Source organism: Gavialis gangeticus, unplaced genomic scaffold (assembly GCF_001723915.1).
Source record: "Gavialis gangeticus isolate Ggan-Ray unplaced genomic scaffold, GavGan_comp1, whole genome shotgun sequence".
NCBI lineage: Eukaryota > Metazoa > Chordata > Crocodylia > Gavialidae > Gavialis > Gavialis gangeticus.
In genome coordinates this window covers 25,851,251-25,873,533 of record NW_017729000.1, presented here as the reverse complement: position 1 = coordinate 25,873,533, position 22,283 = coordinate 25,851,251, and the positions used below count along the sequence as shown (strand labels likewise).

General features: G+C 42.5%; 1 protein-coding gene across 3 annotated transcripts in view; it reads right to left on the bottom strand.

Annotated features, from left to right (window-relative positions):
• Positions 1-2,518: 2,518 nt before the first annotated feature.
• Positions 2,519-22,283, bottom strand: part of TTC1 (tetratricopeptide repeat domain 1) — a 57,856-nt gene continuing 38,091 nt past the window's right edge. For all 3 annotated transcript variants that reach the window (XM_019506463.1, XM_019506464.1, XM_019506465.1), the window contains exons 7-8: positions 14,065-14,119; positions 2,519-3,135 (exon numbers count right to left, since the gene is read on the bottom strand). In XM_019506463.1, coding sequence (XP_019362008.1) covers positions 3,002-3,135; positions 14,065-14,119 — 189 coding nt within the window. In that variant the 3' untranslated portion in view covers positions 2,519-3,001. The remainder of the gene's footprint in view (positions 3,136-14,064; positions 14,120-22,283) is intronic.

Genomic DNA, 22,283 nt, shown 5'->3' with positions numbered 1-22,283 from the left:
TGAGGAAAACAGGCTCTGTACAAGCACTTATTTGGAATCTATAATCACAGATTTAAAATATTTTGGAATTCTGTTGTACCCACAGGGTGGCATTTATTCAAGACAATGTGACCAATGGACTGTAGCCCTGTTAAAAAATTAGGGACCTCATTTGCTTTCCAATCCTTCACTGGGACTTTTCATCTTTAGTAAAACAAAGTTATTTAAATGACTGTATACATGGAACAACAAGCTTACAAGTTAAGGTGACTATGTGATTGCGCTAAACACTACTAGAAATGTCAGGTAATCACTTGGTCTTGTGCATTCTTGTTCTTTGAAGTAAAAAAAAAATTACCATTTTCCTTTCCTACCAGCACCTGTCACGCATAATTGTAGAAGCAGTTAGGACATCAAGCCATGGAAGCAGAGCTGCAAATGTAAGCTTTGTTCCAGACTTGTGCTAACACCCACCCCCCGGCAATTAAATGGGCACTTGGTCATACGAGCTGAGAAAAATCAACAATTGTTGAACATTAGGCCAGCCACATCTCTCCCTTGTGCACCACTGGCTATAGGCACTGGCGTGCTTTAACCACCTAAGCCCAGTAGGTTGTTAGGCTCAGGCAAGTCTTTGACTTTCACCCAAGCACTTAAAATATTGGCTATTTTGCAGACCTTCAGATTTTTAAAGCAGGGAAAAGCTGCAGAGGAAATTTCCTTCCGAAGTAGGTTTTGGACAAGGCAGGAGGTTCTTAAAGCTGTACACTCACCACTTTCAACACCAGACAGGCATGTGTAAACAATGGAGGACAGTAAAGTTAGCAGTGAATTAATCAGTCCAGATCAAAACACAACTTACAAAGTGTCATGAACAGGATTGTGATGCTCCTGTGTTAATTTTTTTTTTTTTTTAAATGTCTGGAGTCCCCCCCCTCCCCAGGGGTAGCTAAATGAAGTCGAACATTCAAAGCTGAGCCCTAAGCCAGGTTCAAGCCTTGCACACAAAACCACCTGACGACTCCCGTGGAGTAGGCAGAAGACCTGAGAGACAAATACCTAAACAAGTCAGTTCCAGCCATTCCTCAAGCCCTGGCTTGTAAAGTGCTTCTTTGGGGACATGGCAGCACAGCTCTTCTCAACTACACCAGGAGCAACCAGTCACTTTACAATTCCCCTTCATCTAGCAGAAACTGGGTGCAGCACAAGACCAGGCCGTCTGCAAACAGTGAAGCCCCATTCTAGCAGTGCAAAGCATGGCTAGGGCCCCTGCACGTGGAAATCCTTGAGACCGTTTTCTGTTGTTTAGTTAAACAATATTTTAATGCTGAAGAATTTAGTCTGCGCAGGCCTCTAAGTGGATTAGGGTAATTTCTCTTTTGATAATAAATTTTTGTCTCTGTGGACTTCACACACACTTGCTGCAGGCTGGAGGTCGCTTCGAACACAGGCTGTGTACACACCAGGTAGCCATGGAATCAAAACTCACCCATGAAAACAGAGCCAAACATGGCAGCAGGAATTTTTAAAATAACTGTGGAAAGACTGAATTCCACTTAAGAGTGAAAAAGCTAAGACATATCTGAAGAGCCTGTCCCCTCTGAGCTTACCACAGTAAGAACTAGGGGTGGAGCCATGAATATCAAATTTCTAGCTTCCCAGAGAATGAAAATGGAAAGTTTCAGGGGAAAACTGAGTGGGAACTGAAATGAGCACATAGATACCACTCGGTTAGTGAAATGATTCATATTTTCAAATTACAGCACAATAAACCCAATGTAAACAGGTTTGGCTTTAGTCCTGCAAGCTACTGAGGAGACAAAATGCTTAACTGCAAGTTACAAAAAAATTACCCTGCCCCATGTTGCACAGCAGTTGAATAATATATGCACATAAATACTTTCACTCCTTTCTAGTTTGAGATTCTAGCATAGGTTAATGCTTGCAATCACTTACATATCACTGGGCACGTCTACACAAGATGCTGACTGTGCAGTAGCTGAATAATACTGCATGGCATCACATCATAGTACAGTGCTAATACGCTACTGCACAGTATTATTAGGTTACTGCACAGTAGTGTCACTTAAAAGATGTTCACTGGCGCTACCGTGCAGTAACTCCAGTTACTACACATTTATGTAGTATTTGTTAATACAAGTACTAAATAAATGTGCAGTAATGACTGTGCAGTAGCATCTCATGTAGACACGCCCACTGATGTCTACATCTCATTGCTAGCATCAGAAAGCTACTGTGATAACTACATGTACTGGATCTATAGCAAAGGAATATCACTAACTTCATGGTAAGACACTGAAATGTTTAGGTGATTTGCATATAGCTTCCAACGGGTTTCCTGAGAGCATCAGAGTAGAAGTAGAGGAACGCAGGTATGAAGGTACAAAATGAAAAGTCTCACAAGTTCTGTAATGTCTCTTGCAAACTCATTATTTGTATATTTTGTTTAGATGCGTTCTCTTAAAAAAAATGCCTCTGTGAAAAGATCACCTCCCAGAGGCAAGAAAAAATCCATTAGTCAGTCAAACAAACATCAAGCCTTTATTACAGTGAAGAAAAGTAATGCCACAGAGGATGACTGCTCCTCAAATACACTGTCTCTTCTGGATTTTGCTAGCTCCATAAGACACCCATTAAGTTTTGTACTTTGGTTACAGCTGTGCGAGCATTGCATCCAACTGCTTGCTAGGCCTATGTTGCTGAGTGAATGAGCCAAGGTGACCCACTTCCCTGTTTGGCAAGTCAAATAATGCACAGGAAAAAAACCCACACTTAGGACAAAAGTTACTACTACAAAGGAGGGGAGGAAGTCATGGCTTGGTTTACACCCACAATTGTAACTATTTCACAAAAGGTGATATGAACATGATTCACGTGTATTTTAAATTTGGATAAAGTGATTTTAGAAACTAAGCAGTTACTGAATCCTTTTATTGGTAGCTGCAAGCACACTGTCACAAAGCTTGAAAGCCAGCTTTTTAATAGAACTAGGCCTGACATGTTATCTGTTATTGTTTGGATTTTGAACAAAGTTGATGGAGTAGGAGCCAGTTGAGGAATCCTGTTTGATCTGGAAATTTTCTGTTGATAAGCCAAAGGGACGGAGAACCAAGTTCCCAAGATCTTTTAGTTTGCCTGCAATGCAAAATCAACAAAAAAGAAACACACGCGAGATTAGAGTTGGAGTGGGAGGAAAAATTCATGCTGAATTATCCATGGCTATGTAGCCCGGCTATATTTTTGGATAGATACTGTTCAGCCCATAAAATCCTTGGATTTTCCAGGAAATTCTCCAATTATGGTGATGCAATCGCCAATCCACTTAAAACTAAAACAGACACCAAGCCAATTTGTATATGGTTCCCCAAATATCCTGGTGGTAATCCTCAAATACATACTGGAGACTTGGGGGTCACTGTAAATGGCTCTTTTGGCCCCTAACCAGTCCCCAGAGACACCAAATCCCCAAGACGGTAGATTACTTAACACAGAAAAGCATTGAACTCTCTTACATTTCTATCCAGATTTCTCTCTGATAACTGCACTTGGAGTTGTTCCATTCCTAATGATTCTGAAGTCCCAATTCCCACCCAGCTAACAAATGAAGCATCTTCAGTTTAGAAGCTGGCTACATAAACAGTTATTTGACTATAAAAACTAACCCCAGAGTGCCCTTAAGTCAGTAATATACCCTTCTCAAGGAAGATTTTGACAGTTCTCTCATTAGCTGTAGAACAGCATAGTTCCCTTGCCTGGATTATGTTACACAGTGTCACTGTAGTTAAGTTACCCCTCTGGTCAATTAAGCAGCAGTGTTAAAAAACTTTGAAAAAGTTCAATCCAGTCTTCTCATAACAGGAAGTTGCCAAATATCACAAGCCTGTACAGCAGTGGAAAGGATAGAGAAGCCACTGAGAAGTAATTGGGACCCTCATATTTCCCAAAGAAACATGCATGCTACAGATATCCTCTCTCATTTACTTTCTATTTGTGAACTTTAATAAAAACATAAAATATTGCTGAAGGAATATAGCCATGTATAAAAATAAACTCACTTAATCCCTTCATACCAATGCATTTGCACGTGCAAAATTTAGAGTTTACATTTAAAAATGCATGTACTTTATAAGCCATTTCGTCTACAGAAGCTTGAATATGAATACACTAGTAGAGGTTACTGAATACCTTTGCAAACAGTGCTCTCCTTAGCTAGCTCACTATAACAATCCCCAAAGCTATCAGCTATTGTAATAAATAATATGCTTTTATCAAGAAGTTAATGAAAACTACAGGCTTCGATCCTTCCTGGACATTCTTTTTACAGAAAATAGGTAAGATACAATACGAAAACAGGCACAGAATGGAACAAAAAATTAAATACTGGCCTAAAACCTAGCTGAGCCACTGAGGTAACTTTCACATCTACAGAATCAGGTATCTGTATTAGGCCAAGGAATGGGTGCATAAAGCTGACTGACTCTGAAACTGATAGAAGAACAGTCCCTGTTGAATAAGAAATACGGACTCTGTCCTATTTAGCATACAAGTTTTATATAAAAATCAGTACTGGATCTGAAGCAGCAGACAAATCACTACAACACATTTTACTATCACAGCCACTTGAACAAACTATGGAAATTCTTTTTTGAGCAGGGCTGGGGGACAATTTTCAGGGGTGCAACAAAAGAATTGGAAAAGGGACAGGCACTGTCAGTCATTCATAATCATACATTTAAAGAAACAATATTACCAATTCCACTACTTCTTGCAAAGAAGTATACATATTCAGAGGGCACATGAGATGCTACACTGCTGTAGCAATGAGCTATGGCGACACAGCATCGGTATGGACTAACCATGAGGCCGCCACTACTATGTAGTAGGGTTGAAAACAATCTGTGTGCCGCTGGGACTGAACAGTACTGGTGGGTACTGCACAATCATTTAGTACTGATAAATCAAGTACTAAATGACTGTGCAGTACCAACTGCGCAGTCAGGGGCATGTGTAGATGCACCCAGACTGTACTTCCTACAGATCATACTAGCCAGGAGAGTAATGCTCTGGTTTCACGCTTTGTATCAGTACCACTTACATGGTTCCTCATTTTTGAAGAACCTAGTTCAGTATTACGCATGGAAGGTTATGAAGTCTGAATGTATTCAAAATACAACAACATAAAAATACTTTGGATTCTGACATTTAATTATAATGGGATCTAGTCGTATTTGATTTCTTTTCTTTTGACAAGGCTATACCCTAACATATTCCAATACAGAGTTTGTGTGTCTACACCTCACTTTCCCCAAGCACTTCATCTTGACCTCTGAAAAAGCTTCCTTGGCAGGAATAAGGAATTTTTATTCCTTATGGGCTCTCTGCTTGTTCCTGTTACCTTGCTTGGGGTGGTTACTCATCTAGCTAATTCCAGACTCCTTCCACACAAGTCTTTCTTTGCTTGGAATATGAATTCCAGAGTCTTTAGGTCTTTCATCTTAAAAGAAGTATTATTTGAGTCCTGAGCTTTCTGGTCTAGTTGATATGGGTCTCAACATGCAATCACTATTCTGGAGACACCACTTATACAGAAAACATATCAGTATCATCAAGCTTGCCATTTATTTTATCCAAACAGGCCTAGCTTATCACAGTAGATGCTCGTCGAGGCAATCTTTTCTTTTAATTTGATTTTACCTTTGGGTTAAATGAAACAAAAGGTCAAATGTTTTGGCCAAGGTCACTCAGCAAATGCCTCAGCTTGGATTAACTTCCCAGTACTAGGGCCTTTTCTTTAAGAACACTGTATTTAGGAAAAAATTACCTTTTCTGCCAAGTTTATAATTTACACTGCATCTGAAAGCCTTCTGATCATGAAACTTGGAAGTTCTTCATAGCGTCTGTGTCATTATGGTGAATAGCTGTTACTGAACTTGAAGACAAACAATTGGTCATTGCTTAATTTCAATCTTTTGCATGAGCTGTGTCTTTGTCTACCAGCGGAAGAGACTTGGCATAGTCTGGACCTCTGGCACATTCTTGAAGCCAGTTGTAAACTGTTTACCAGTCATCCAAGCACTGCAGCATGCTCAGGAGCATGCAGATAAGTTTGTCTGTTTCAGGAAACAGTGAAGGGTCTCTTCTAATCAGAGTTAGGATGCTGGCCCTTTTCCGGTTGTATTAGAGCCAGTAGACACAAAATATCTCCTTTGGTATTCCTACTTGCAGCTAGGCCATTTGTTTTGGAAACCAGAAGCTTTGTATGAAGCATCTGATATTTCATCTCTCCATCTCTCCTGAGCTTTGCTCAATTATTCAAGCAGTAGTTGGATAACAGTCCACCTTCACAGCCAGTCAGTCATTCTAACCCATCCAGGGTTTCCCTCTATTGCTGCAGTCATATTTATTTAGATCTGTACTGAAGTGAAAGAAATCCTTGCTTTTTCAGGAACTCTGACCTAATACCCAGTCCCTGCTGCTTGCAGCAGATAAAACCATCAATACAGCAGAGCACTGTTACCTCTTCTCCCCTTACACACTCCCCCCATCCCTAGATTAGGATTTGTATGTGAATCACAAAATGCAGCTCTCAAAGAAAGACTGTGCTTAAAGGGTAGGGGGGAAAAAAAGGGAGCTTGCAGAACTGTGACTCAGCAACAGAGTTCCCGGCCCTGAGCAGTCAAATGCTCATTTATCCTGAAGCAATGTCAGGTTCTCTCCTTTCAGAGAAGTTGCAGCGTTTGCTCACCAACAAGGCCATTTTGATGTACATCAGTCTTGACGTTTTCAGAAGCATCACTTGCACATTATCTTACTTTACCTGGAGTTTCACCAGGAGTTTATTCAACTCAAGAATTCAAGGCTATTTATAGCTTTCCCATTAACTGCTCAAATACTGCTGAGATAAACAGTTAAAGGCTCAGAAATGCATGTGTAACCTTGCAAACGCACACATCACTAGATTTTCTTGCATACACCACTCACCTTTCTCCCCCAAAATCAGCCCTCTGAAACTAGGATGCGTCTCAGAGGAGCTGTTTTCTTAACTGAAAAAGCAGCAATCCTAGAGACACTATGCATGCTATGCCGCTGCCAAAATGGCTGAGTCACATGTTAAGCCTCTCACAGCCATAGCTGTTGTCTGAGCATTGTAGCTCGTGCCTGAAGTGGTAAGTGACCTGCTACTAGTACCATGATAAGGCTGGCAAGGTAGAAACAACACCTTATTTACAGGAGCTTATATAAAAGAATTGCTTACAGCAAGGAGCTAAGTTTTGCTACCTTTCTTACAAGGGTCTGAGGCCTAACCTTGGTGTGACACAGATTAAGTCCTCCTGGAAACAGAATGTCCTGAAGTGTGGCATCCCAGGAGACAGAGCCACACCAGGAAGATCCTGCTGCCTGCTAGCTCACCCACCATCTCTTGGGATGCCACACCTCCTGGAAACTCTTGGGATGCCACTCTTCCTGGACACTCTTCCCAGAAGGACTTACTCCATCAAAGTCAGCTATAACTCTGGGGAAAAACAAAACAAAACAGCCCCCCCCCCTTCATTCTGCTTCTAAAAACATGCATGTTAGAAGACAGGGTATTTAACTTGCATGCCTTTTAGCAGCAGAGAGAAATTTTCACCACAGAAATATGTATCGTGCTGATAGACTTGCTTAGTGAAACACCACAGATATGTGAATTAGCTTCCATTGCATCCAAAAGTAGTCTAACAACATTGGTGAAGTAGGTTGAAAGCTATGGGTTAAGAAGAATCAAAAGAACAACATAAAAGGAAAAATAGAGGATAGCTAGATATAGTCATGTCCTGACAGTTTCAGTTAGGCAGAGGGTGCTTGTGTCAAGAAAGTAAAAAGAAGATTCATGCAAATATATAATGTGCAAAGTTAAGTTTTCAATGCGTTTGTCAAACCGAAGAAATAAAAAATTAGTTTCTGCTGGGAATGTATAACAGGCAAATGGCAGCACTCATCTGCAGAGGGTGGCTGGAAGCATGGAAATGATGCGATATGAATACAGGCCTCTATAGCAGTGGTTTTCAAACCGTTTGTGGAACCCTGGGGTTCTTCAATAGGTCACCAAAGGTTTCACAAAGAGATGGGGATTAATGGCAGTGCACCAGGAGGTAGTGTGCCACCATTTCTGGGCCACGCTGCCTGCCTCTGTGTCAGCTCATATGGGCTGCACAATCAGGGGTCAGGTCCTGTGGCAGAAGTGATATGAAAGTGTTTTGTGACTTTAGGAAGTTTGAAACGCATCTCTTTAAAGTAATTCCACGGAAGTTTCACATAGAGAGAAATGGCTCCAAAGAAATCTTCGTCCTCCCATTTTTAACTTTATCAGCTTTTTACTACCACACGCACCAAATGCTTGCATGCACGAATCCTCAGTAATGCATTCACTGGCTTGCTTACATACAATCAAATATGATGTTGTGATTTTCAATTTCTGACGTGCTGTAATAAGCTCTAGGACTAGAAGCAGAATACACTCTATACAACACTGAGGGCAACAGCAAGTAACTGCACAGACTGAAGCCAACATGTGCCCTAAAAGTGCTTCATTTCTGGCTGACATCACAGCATGACCAATAGCAAGGCTATATGAGAACTCGTGGTGCTTGGGAGAGGTTCCTGAAGATTGGAAGAGGGCCAATATGGTGCCTATCTTCAAGAAAGAAAGGAAGGACGATCCAGGGAACTACAGGCCAATCAGTTTGACCTCAATCCCTGGAAAGATCTTGGTGGGGGGGAATCAAAGAAACCATCAACAGGCTAATGGAAGGCAACGTTCTGAGAGAGAGCCAACATGGCTTCATTGCGGGTAGGTCTTGCCTGACCAGCCTCATTTCCTTCTATGACCAGGTGATGCATCATCTGGACAAAGGAAAAGAAGCTGATGTCATATTTGATTTTAAAAAAGCCATGACTTGGTCTTGCATGCTGTCCTCATGGTAAAATTGGGGAACTGCAGCATTGACAAACTTACAGTCTGATGGCTGGGGAACTGGCACCATGGTCAGACCCAGAGAGTGATAGTCGATGGAATCAAGTCAACATGACGTATGCTGACCAGTGGTGTCCTCCAGGGCTCAGTACTTGAACCAGTACTCTCTAATATATTCATAAATGATCTGGATTCAGGTGTCAGAAGCAGATGGGCCAAGTTCGCAGATGACACCAAATTATGGGGAAGTGCAGTCACACTATAGAATAGGCTGGCAATTCAGGCCGACCTGGCCAGGCTCACAAGGTGGGCAGATCAAAATCTGATGACATGAAGCATGGAGAAACGCAAGGTGCTTCACCCTGGGAGAAAAAACCCACATCATACTTATAGGCTCAGCAGTGCTATGCTCACTGGCACCATGACTGAAAGAGACTTGGGGGCCATGACTGACCACAAGATGAACATGAGCCACCAATGCAATGCTGCAGCCAGCAAAGCAAATAAAACTCTGGCTTGCATCTACTGATGCATCTCAAGCAAGACCTAAGAAGTCACCCTCCTGCTTTACTTGACCTCGATGAGACCACAGCTGGAGTACTGCATCCAGTTCTGGGCTCCACACTTTAGAAAGGATGGGGAGAAGCTTGAGAGAGTCCAGAGGAGAGCCACGCACGTGATTAGAGATCAAGAGAATAGGCCTTATGAGAAGATACTGAGAGGCCTGGGTCTCTGCGGCCTGGAGAAGGGAAGGTTCAGGAGTGACTTGGTGGCAGCCTATAAATATATAATGGGCGTGCATCAGGAACTGCAAGAATGTCTGTTCACCAGGGCACCCCAAGGGAAAGACAAGGTCTAACGGTCACAAACTGGTGGAAGACCGTTTTAGACTAGACATAAGGAAAAACTTCTACGTCGTCCGAGTCTCCAGAGTCTGAAACAGACTCCCCACAGAAGTGGTGCAAGCACCTACTCTAGATACGTTTAAGAAACACTTGGATGCTTATCTTGCTGGAGTGATCTGACCCCAGCTGACTTCCTGCCCCTTGGGCAGGGGGCTGAACCCGTTGATCTCAAAAGGCCTAGTGTCTATGAAATCTATGAAGCTTCCATGACAAGGTGCTAGTTTGCTGAATCTAGTCTCTCCATTGGGAGTGCATGAAGAAGAATAAAAAGCTATGGAAGTGATGCTACTGGTTGGTTTATCTAATAAGAATGGGAATTTGCTATGGTGGCTGGACTTTAAGGGGCTAAAGCCTCAGGGAGTTATACTCCTGTAAAAGGAGGCTGTAAACCAGGGATGGGCGCAATGACGGATTTGGCCAGCAGCCGGACTCCATTTCCCAGCATTTTCTGCCCACGTGGCTGGGGCCAGTCTCCATGGGGACCCCAGACGCCGCACTGTGATAGCACAAGGCTGGTGATGCCATGGAGACTGGCTCCAGCCACGCTGGCAGGGCAGGGGGCTGCTCCAAAGCTGCTGGGATCTTGCGACGGGGGCAGCTTGGTATGGGGCCAAGGCAGAGCCATGATCTGCCACCTGAATGCTGTGGGCAGGGGCGCACAAGCTGTGGATTGTGGCTTCACCCCAGCTCCCTGCAACGGTGACAGTGTGGCCCCAAGCTGAGGCAGAGCCGCAACCTGCTGCCTGTGCGCCACTGTTCAGAGCGTGCAGGCAACAGATAGTGGCTCTGCCCTGGCCCTGAACCAAGCTGCCCCCACTGCAAGATCCCAGCGGCTTCAGAGCAGCCCCCTGCCCTGCCTTGCAGTGCCTCCTCTACTAGCATGGCTGGGGCCAGTCTCCATGGCAACCCCAGCCTTGTGCTATCACAGCACAGCGGCAGGGGTCTTCATGGAGACTGACTACAACCATGCGGGCAGCGGCTGCTAGGAAATGGAGTCCACTGCTGTCTGGATCTGGCCCACATGCCGGTCTTTCCCACCTGTGCTGTAAACTGTTCTCCAGTATCCTAATATTGCCAAGGCTTATATGTATACTCTACCTTGTGCAGACCTCAGGCTTGTACCTGCATATCCCACATACCAAGCGAGTGTTGTAATCACCAGGATTCCAGCTATTTTGGCATTTGTCTGTCTCTGGTTTTCTGTGAAATACTTTGAAAGGTATAGTTTGGTCCCAATGTGGACTAGGAAAAAATTTCCTGTCTCTAATGTTCATGGGACAGAAAACCACACTTCCTGCTCAACTCTAGCATTAAGTACAAATTCATATCAGCAAAACATCAGGACTTCTACTCCTGGTTAGAAACTCTGCAGAGATGGGACAAGTTCAAGGAATGAGCCTGCTCAGTTATATTTCCAATCTGCATCTTTAACATTCCTAGTGTGTCTATACATGACAGAGATTCTCCCAGCATGTTTGCTGCATTACTAATGGCAAGTGGCACAAATGGCACCAAAAAAAATGACCTCTGTAGCCCCAAGCTCTTGGCAAGCTGCATCAAGCCAAATGCCTGTTGCACACACAAAAGACAGTTACTGTCGTTCAGGCTGGCTGCCACATGTTGCTGTGATTTTAATCTTTTGCTTGGCTGTTTGCATCCATGCATTTATTACATGTACTATAGTTGTAAGCCATCCCAAATTTGGAGACTGTCCTTCAGTCACTGCTCCACTGTTTTAGACTAGGGATTCTGCCTCTTATTTGTGCAGGACTCCCAGAGGACCAGTCAGATCACTGCTGCACTAGTCTGAATACCAAAAGGCAGAGCTCCTCTGAACTTACATGCATAAAACTAAAATCAGACCTGGCCAGTCCTTGCATCAGTGAGCAGTGCAGGACTGCATTTGTAATGAGAGCTTCTGCTGCTAGGTTTATTCTTTTAAAACCCAGTTCCAGACACTTGGAACAAAGCCTTTCTGCCATCAGTACACTTAGTAATTATTATGACAAACAAAAAAAAGTTCCAAAATAGTTTCTAAGACTTTCCAGTCTCCCAGCCCCCACACTTCAGCTTACCATCCTACAGCTTTACCCCATCTTCTGAACACAAATAAAACCCTTCTGGAATTTCTCTGCATTTGTTATTCCTTTACACTAGTATCACACTTCATACTTTATTGATAGGTTCTTAGCAGCTTACAAATATGGCTGCTAAAACTGAAACTGGCCATGTGCAGCAGTTCTAGAAATCCTTATTACTTGCAACTGCACTTAAATCTGGGGGAAAAAGCACAGAAAAGGACTAGCTCAAGGACTTAGTTTTCAGCCTCACTGCACTGCAGGGAAGAGTTCAATTTAAGAAAACCCTGACCTCAGCACAAGCCCTTGAAACAATCTTCCCTTTCCAAATTTTTCTGGAATTACACAGCTTTACAGTGCATAGGGCAGATGGAAGTTATTTAACCTGGCTCTTAGCAGATTAGTTATATGACAGTCTGCTTAAAAATAGATACAAGCTAAAAATTATCCATGTATAGGAACTTTCTAGCTACTATTGTTACACCTAGAATGACTAATCAGATGATGAGTGAAAATGTTTCTAGAGGTGTCTGTTTCTCTGTTTTCCACAGTCAACAGCACTCTTCATATAGTGACTTTCAGTTTGTGCCCTGTTTGCATGAATTTTTCTAACAATAAAATTTTATTTTTCTACCCTTTAATACTACACTAAAAAAAGCTATCCGGACAATTTAGGTGTTGGCTGAGTGTCTGAAGTTACTAACAACCACTTTTTTAACCTTTCAACACAAGAGAATATACAATATTCAGTATGCTGAAAACTGCATCTGAAAAAGTCATGGCATGTAACTCCTTTGACTATCTAGTTTAACCAAAGAACTGCATGTCATACAAGACAGTTCTCTATATTAATGAATACCACAGGTGAAAAATCATGCTGGGACAATTGTTTTAAATAATTATCGTATCAAATTTTGTCATTTTTAATTTTCAGCAGTCTGAATTTTCAGGGCATTGTGTAAGTCTCAAGTACCACAATGATTCGGACTTAAGCTTTTTAGGAGCACTGTCCGTTCAAATTTAAACAGTCAAATTTCCCTGAGCAGTTTCAGACAGCAGCTTCCTTTGGTACAGAGTTGCCCAAAAAATCAGTGCAGCCCAACAGACAGGGCACTGGGCTAGAAGTGCGTCTGATCCTAGCTGTCAGTGGAGCTGCAGCAACGTTTTGCCTACCTTATTTCACTTTTGTACTTTATTTCCCCTAAAACTGGGCCATTAGTCATTTACTCTGCTATACATGTGAAACATTTTGAGATCTATCGTTGAAATTGCTACACAGATGCCAAAACACATTCCTTTAAGAACAGCAGATTCAAACTTTTGCTTCAAAATATTTGAACTGGCTCCATGTAAAATTTTGCTAGTTTTGGAACCAGAAATTCAAATAGCTCTTGTCATTTTAAAAAGCAGTGTAAATGACTTACTGTCCCAAATACAAGCTAATAAACATACCCTGCCCACCCCCACATACTTTTCATGGAAGACTTATTTCTTTTAAACATCTTATTTTTAGCATAACTGGAACAAAATTACAAAAGATTTCAAAAACTATTTGAAACATCATTTTATGTGGAAGAAGAGGGAAGCACTTGGCATTTTCTGAGAAGCTTTATCAACCTAACTTGGATAATTTTGAAGATGTTCTTCAGACAGGTAACTAACTAGTTGTAAAAACTGTCATTTTGTTCACAAGTGAAAGGAAGTTTGATCCCTTGTTCACATTTTGCCTCAGAGTTTGGTATAATACAGCAAAGCTCCTTACACAAAAGAGACTGTTCTTTTCAAGAAAGGTCAGAAGGAGGTGCATTGGCAGCTTTAAGTGGTGAAAAACTATCGGATAGAGCTGTGTGTGTAGCCAAGCAAGAAAGTCCTTCACTTTTCATGAGCATCAAAAATTCACATTTCTTGGAATGGCTTGAATAACTAATTTAATTCTCCAGGAGTACTTTCAGTAAGTCAACTTCTGCCAACATGTTGTTCTATTGATTTCAAAAGGGTGGATCATCCACAAAGACTTAAAGAAGTGTCAAACCCAAACAACAATAACAAGCATTGGGAGACTAGCCCCTTTTTAAACATAAAAAGTTAATATGACTAGGGAAGGAAGTTATGTGCATAAGTTACTTACCTAACATTTCTTTCTTTAATTTTTCATTCCGTTCTTCAATTTGTCTAGGTAATCGCTGAAAGAGTACAAGAAACAAGACCAGATTCAGGAGGGGTTTTTGAGAATCCTGTATGTTCATATAATAATAGAATTTGCAATCACAAACCCATCATGTACTGCAGAAAATGTAAAGAGAATATGAATATAAATATAAACTTTCAGTTTGTTTGGAAGGCCTATTGTGTACCCTATTAGATAGGTAGAAAGTACAGGGTTCATTTATGTATCACCTGACTTCTAGGGTAGATGTTTAGATCTGTTGGTTAGCATTTTTTGATGAAAAGCTTTTGTCAATTTTTTTTCATAATTGTTTTCACAAGACTTTTTTAGTTGCACCTCCAGGGCTGCAGGTAATAGTCTTAACCAAAAAAGGTTTATAAAGAGCCACCTGCAATCAGGCACAGTGGTTAAGTTATGGACACAAACACAAGGAAGGAATGAAGACAGCTGAGAATCTGACTTTTTGTACTGGAATGAGATTGCAGGGACCTCTGCCAGTTTTATGAAAATAAATTTAGATCTGAGATTTCATGAAACAGCTTTATGGGTAGATCTCTGAGCTTGCTATGCATGAGCCTCTGGATCTCGTCTTGAACCAGACCTTTGCTATGTAGGACAAGACATCTACATCTAAGATGTCACAAAAATTTGAGCTTGAGATTTTTATCATGCAGCTGCTATATTAGGGAATGGGAAGCCCAGCAGTCATGTAGAACCCACTGTGCAGGATCGGGGGGGCTGGCTGCATATTCTTCTCCTGAACAATGTCAGGGGTAAGCCTTCTCCTCCAATGTTCAATAACATTAAGCCCAGCACTTTAAGCAATTTCAAAATCTGCTATGATTTTCTTGATTATTTTTACAGGTTTAGGCACAATTAAGTCACACTCAATTTTACCCTGCACATTCTGCAGTAAGGCTAATCAGATGAAAACGATGGAAATTACATTTTTAATAAAATGTCTGTTGCTTTGTAAAGGCATACAGTACTACTTCACCATGACAGAATTAAGGTTTCATATATAATTTTTAATAAGTCTATAGTTTCTTATGTATTTTTCACAGAAACATATTTCTTGGATACAAACTTTTAAGACAAAATAGGAATAAAGTATGAAGAGCATACATCACTGCCACATGCTCAAATGAATTTTTCTGAGGTTTTGTATTGAATCTACCAACAGATTGTTTGCTCAAATGCTCCATCTGTCACATTCATGGTAGGACTGATCACAGCTCTGTGCAGCAGCCAATGTCATGGTCTCTTTTTACTGTGGTCAAAGCTACTAGGAAGAAGCAGAGACAGAACTGCTTCAGTGGTGCCCTCTAAATGTATTAATTGCAACAGCTGATTACTATAACAGGAAGCATTCACTCCTAACCTATTTTTCCTTTGCAATAATTTGCTTCTAAAGTAGATGAAGAACTAGGATTGAACTTGGTATCTTTATCTGTTCTTGTTGTTTTACCCCATAATTTTAATCTCTTCAAACCACCGCATTTTGGTTTGCTGTTTCAATGCTACATGTAATGCTCTTTTAGAAATCTCTTTGATTAGAAAGCCCAATTATGCTCCCCTCCCCCCTTAGAAGTACATCCTTGCAAAATTCAACTGCCTTAATTATTGTTCTTTAGAAAGTAGATGGATGGGTGTGATCAAGCTTGTGTTTTTGGTTTCTACCATCACTCATGTTTAAAATGGGAAAAGGGAAGAACACCTTTAAATTCCTTTCTGCCTCTAATTTTATTAATCTACACTGCAAAATATTAGGAGGGGGATGCATTAAACGCCCCCCTCATACACATTCCAGACTATTTCACCTGTATTAGTGCTTTGACTATAGATAACCCTTGAGTAGCAAGGGTTATGTACAAACTGGGTTATGGACATGACAGGGAGCAAGATTAATTATCCGTGGTCCCTCCATGGTCTTTTTAGCATTTTTCTGGTAATTGATAAATTACATGGACTTGGTTAAAAATATTCTATTAAGAAGTGTAGAATATTTTAATTAACTATCAAAATTTTGAGCCTTCCATACAACCTTGAATGCAGCCTGAATATCTATGTTAAACCTCAGTAGAGTTTAATTCTCTACACAATTTATGAACGTGTGCACACAGCCAGCTTGACTGAAGAAAAAGAAAGTAATTAGGGTAACGTTATTGATAACAAACAGCAATGAGTCATCACGTAGCATTTATAGAGATTATTATAGTGAAAGATTTACAAAAAGGGAAATCATGCATCATTTTCTCCATTTTTACAATGAGAAGCAAAAAGGATAAGTGCCTTGTCCAGAGCCATGCAGAATACTGGTGGAAGAGGTGGAATAGAGCTCAGGTTTTCAGACATTATGCTTCATGCTCTGTACATTCTGTGTGGTAGTACAGCCATTTATTAGCAATTTCCTCTGTCATACTGTAATCATTCCTATGCCAACTCCATCAGTGATGGTTTACTTCAAGAAGGAAGATTTTACATTAATTCATGATTCCGTTCCCCTGAAAAATCATTAATCAGCTGGTTTACATTTCACTCTTCAGTTTAACCCAAAAACCCAGAGATCCACAGCATATCTGCAACCTTGACAGCCCTGAAACTCTGGTCTAGAATGCTGCATGCAGCATCTCTACATACGCCCAGGCTCTTAATTCCATTCCTCTATTTGGTTGGCAGCTTTCTTAACTCAGAGGGTTCATCATACATGGCATATTTCTCTTACATATATACATTCAGCATTGCTAAGAGACTGGCATTATAGATCAAGACTGTGGATTTTATTCTATTGAGAAAGAGAGAGACACCCAGGTATCTACTTACTAATAAATTAGCCTCCATACTCATCCTTTTATTCTGGGTGGGACAGTTCAGGTTAAATAGGTCTCACTGTAAATAACTAGCACAACTATCCTCTGGTTACCTCCTGTGATCTTCTTCTCATAGCAAAGCCTATTTCTGGTGTGTAGAATGGTTTATCTGGCCTTCTAGGTCTTCACAAAACTGCTTATTAGGGGCCCAATAAAGACTTTTTGGGCCAATACTGATGGCTGATTGTTAATGAGCCACATCAGCCGATACTGATCTGATTGCCAATATGCAGCCCGGCAGCTTGGAGAGCAGCATCTGGCTGGTAAGTCTGTCGGAGGGAAGGGCTGGGTCAGACTGAGGTCTTTATGGTGAGAGAGGGACTGGGGCTGGGGTTGCCCAGCTTGGGCAGGGCACAGGACCGAGCTGCAGTCCACTTGTCCAGGGGTCACAGGGAGGTAGGAGGCAGTTCCTGCCACTGTGTGCAACCCTGGGGGAGTCACTAGGGGGGGCACATGCCCCCCAGATCTGTGCAAAGGCGGGCTGGGGACAGCACCAGGCTTTTCCCGGGGGGGAGGAGGAGGGGGTTGGGCCAGGGCTGTGTTCAGGGTGGGCAGCAGCACTGGGAGGGGGAGGTTTCAGGGGGCGGGGCTACAGTGAATTCAGGAGTGGCTGTAGCCCCTCTGTAGTACGCTTCCCAGCGCCGCCGCCAGCCCTGAGCACAGCCCTGGTCCAACCTTCCCACCAGAAAGAGCCCAGTACCACTCCTGGTGCAGATACAATATGGACAGGTATATTGGTGTATCTCTACTGCTTGTAAGATTAAAATCAGCATGTAACTTTCTGAAAAGTTACTCTTAAAACTGAAGCCTAAAGTCTGATGGAATTAAAAACAGAAGACAAAAACCAAAAAGAAACTTCACCACACTTACAGAAGAGTATAAATATGAACTATTTGGCCATAGAACACTATAATTTTTTTCTGCATAATAAATGTCAGGAACAGTTAAAGTGTCTCATTTGGGGTTTTAGTGCCAAAACTATTGTTGTTATCTGAAAATGAAATGATGTTATATATCCAAAAAAGGTATGTATGGAGTACAGCAAAGAAATATTGTGGTCCAAAGATATTTAAATGAGCTGTTTAATAAAATTACTCAATTCACTGAAGAAGTATGCCAAAATATTTTCTAAATAAGTGAAAGAAGGAAGACTGGCTCTAACAGAAAATGAAACTAATGCCTTGCATGGAGTCCAACATTGTTTTATTACCAAGAAAACAGAGCCACAGAGATTTGGCTTTGTTGTGGGGTTTTGTTTTTAAAAAACATTGCTCTCAAGCCACTATTACAACAGGTGTGTTAAACTATCATAATCCCAAAAGCAGCACTGTGCCTAGAATTACATCTTTGACGTGAAATTTATTTTATCTCCCTTGTGGAGGAGAGCAAAGATCTTCCATTATAAAACACAGAAACCTCTGGTTTTAACTCTCCTGTCTGCAAGACTGCCTCTCTCCTGACACTTGATACACATCAGGACCTATCTGAGGTGTACCAAATGCCCTGAATTCCCACTGCAGTCAGTGGTCATTAAGGGTACTCCTCATTTGGCAGGAAGTGTTCTGTATCTCAAAAATCAGTCACGTCTTAGCCTAATGAGAGGGTGAAAAAGGAGGGAATATACATTTCATTAGAGTTAGTTGCTTCCTAACTACTAGGATTTCTTTACAAAAAGAAGGATATTTAGCCATCACTAAAAAGCACTCTTAAAAGCTATCCAGAAGAAACACCATGTACCCTTTACCAAACTGCAAAGTACTGAGCCCCTCATACATTCAGGCATTGCCAGCCCACTGGGTGCATCTATACATTTACTGCAGTAGACTAATTAGCTGTGCAGTAAACATTGTACGTCTATATGTGTGCCCCAATTAGGCTGAAGCAAACTAATATACTCTGCTGTAGGATAGTACTTGGAAATAAAGTATTATCTTGCTGCAGAGATTTTTTTACTCCACAGCAGTGCACATGTAGACATTGTGCCAGTTGGCTGGGGCACACGGGTGCTTCAGCGTGGGGGCTGCCTATTGGCTAGCCCTGCCCTCCCCCCGCCGAAGCACCCTCCTGCCCTAGCAAGCTCGTCTGCAGCATGTTGAGCCAGGACTGCTCCGACCTGACCTGTTGTCACTGGAAGCCTGCTACTTGCACAGAGCCTGAATCCGAGATGTCACAGAGGGATTGCTGAGACTCATCCTTTCCTCTGACTATTAGTCCATGCTGCTCATCCATGTGGGCACCTATGATACTGCCAGGGGAGATCCTGAGCAGATCAAAAGTGACTACAGGACTCTGGGTGCAAGGATAGAGGTGTCTGGGGCTCAGGTCATGTTCTCTTCAATCCTCCCAGTCAAGGGAAAGGGCCCGGGCAGGAACAGGTGCATCCTGCAAATCTGTATGTGGCTCTGCAGGGGTTGTTGGCAGCAAAGATTTGGCTTCTTCAACCATGGGATATTGTTCCAAGAAGAAGGATTGTTGGGAAGAGATGGGATACACCTGAGAAAGAGAGGGAAGAACATCTTCATAGACAGGCTTGCTAACCTAGTGAGGAGGAACTTAAACTAGGCTTGCTGTGGGAGAACCAAACCCCTGAGGTAAGCGGGGAAGTGGGAGACCTGGAGGAAGAGTAAGCAGGAGGGAACAGAAGGAGAAAGGTTCTTATTCTTCCTGAGAAATCAGTGCAATCAACTAGTTATCTCAGGCGCCCGTACACGAATGCACAGAGCCTGGGAAAAAAGCAGGAAAACCTGGAAGTCCTTGCACAGTCACGGCACTATGACATGACTGGAATAACAAAGACTTGGTGGGAGCTCACATGACTGCAGCACTGTCATGGATGGGTACAGACTGTTCAGGAAGGACAGGCAGGGAGAAGAGGAGGAAGAGTTGCAGTTTATGTAGAAGAGCAGTATGATTGTTCACAGGTCCAGTATGAAATGGGAGATAGGCTGTTGAGAGTCTCTGGGTTAAGGTGAGAGAGGAGAGCAACAAGGGTGATGTTGTGGTGGGGGTTTGCTATAGACCACCAGACCCGGAGGAAATGGTGGATGAGGCTTTCTTCAAACAGCTAGCAGAGGTTTCCCAATCACAGGCCCTGGTTCTCATGGGGGACTTCAATCACCCTGACATCTGCTGGGAGGGCAATACAGCAGTGTACAAGCAATCCAGGAAGTTTTTGGAGTGTTGAGGACAACTTGTTAGTGCAAGTAGTGGAGGGCCAACTAGGGCCCATGCTCTTCTTCACCTGCTGCTCACAAACAGGGATGAATTGGTGGGGAATTGTACTACTAGATGGCAACTTGGGAAGCAGTGACCACAACATGATTGAGTTCAGGATCCTGAGGAAAGGAAGGATGGAGAGCAGCAGAGTAAGGACCTTGGACTTCAGAAAAGCAGACTTTGACTGGCTCAGGGAGCTCATGGGCAGGATCCCTGGGAAGCCAGACTGAGAGGGAGACAAGTCCAGGAAAGCTGGCTGTACTTCAAAGAAACCCTACTGAGAGTGCAGGAACAAACCATCCTGATGTGTGAAAAGACTAGCAAGTATGGTGGAAGACCAGCTTGGCTTAGCAGGGAACTCTTCAGTAAACTAAGTTACAAAAAGGAAGCTTAGAAGAAGTGGAAATTTGGACAAATGAATAGGAAGGAGTATAAGAGCATTGCTCGGGCATGCAGGGATGAAGTCAGGAAGGGCAAAGTTCAACTGGAATTGCAGCTAGCAAGGGATGTGAAGGGTAACAAGAAGGTTTTCTACAAGTATATCAGTAGCAAGAGGAGAATCAGGGAAAGTGTGGGTCCCTTACCGAATGGGGGAGGCAATCTAGTGACAGAGGATGCAGAAAAGGCTGAAGTACTCAATGCCTTTTTGCCTCAGTCTTCACAGGCAAGGTCAACTCCCAGACTACTGCACTTAGTAGCACAGTTTGGGGAGGACGTGAACAGCCACCAGTGACAAAAGAACAAGTTAGGGACTAGTTAGTAAAACTGGTCACACAGAAGTCCATGGGGCTGGACGGGATGCACCGAAGGGTACTGAAGAAGTTGGCTAATGAGACTGCAGAGCCACTGGCCATCACCTTTGAAAACTCATGGCAAATCAGGAGGGGTCCCAGATGATTGGAAAAGGGCAAACAAGTGCCCATATTTAAGGAACTGAGAAAAGAACATCTAGGGAACTACAGACCAGTCAGCCTCACTTCAGCAAAGGGGAAAACTGTCTGCTTAGTTATGAATGGAAGCAGTGTCCACAAAAAGGATTTGAACCTAGAAAGGACGTGAACCTGTCTCCCATATCTCAATAAGGTACCAAGATACCCTAAACTGTGGATGAGAGAGGAACTCATCTCATTTTTTTCAGGGAAAGACACCTATACTAGCCAGAACTCCAAGAGGGGGTTGCAGCTGAAAATACTGACCGGAGGGCTCCTAAGAAGAGTAGGGTTTAAGGCTTATCCTTCTAGTCAACACTTATTATTAGCTAATTTAGATAACAATTCAGAGTGCTGACTTTGTGGATCCTCTTCTTAAAACCCCAGTCATTGTATGGGAAGCCCAGGACCGTAACCCAGAACTATATACTCCAGTTGGCAGCAAAAGCAATTGTGCAATGCAATGCCAAGCTTAGATCTTTTTGTGGACTTAGCCTTATGGTACTAAACCACAAACTATTCTGGAGGCTGCAGAAGTTACCGCTATCATTGGTTCCTTTATCTGAATGATTAAATTAGGAAGTTATTGTTTCAGCTAAGAGGAGGCTGTATATAAAGCCAATCTTCATATATGTAGTTCTTGAACATGATATCCCTGCCACATGTTCTGTGCATAAAGTAATATGTTTTGACGGGCTGGTTATTTACTATGGAGCTGTCCAACTCATCATCTTCTGCGGGCTACATCCCATGCAGGATGCACCAAGGTGGGGGCTGTACACTATGTGCCACTTTAGGATAAGCACACAAAGTTCTAAGAAAGAAAAAGCTGAAAAGGAGTTTAAGTTTTACAATGCAGAATTCAAATACTGGGCAACTGATGCAATTTCCAAGCATCTTCATACTAGAGGCGCACCAATAAATTGGTCTGATTTCGGATCAGCACTGATATATAGAAAATTTTCTGTATTGGAAGTTGGCCTGATGTGGCCGATAATTTGTCTGATAAATGCCCATGTGTGCGTGCAGCTGCAGCGCAGCATGTAGGCAGTGAGGAGCACAGCCAGCAGTGTGGAGGGCTGCCTGCAGCTAAGTCTGGAGAGGTGGAAGGGGAAGGGTGTGGGGGTGAAGATCACAGCCCCTGTGGTGAGGGAGGGTGTGGGGT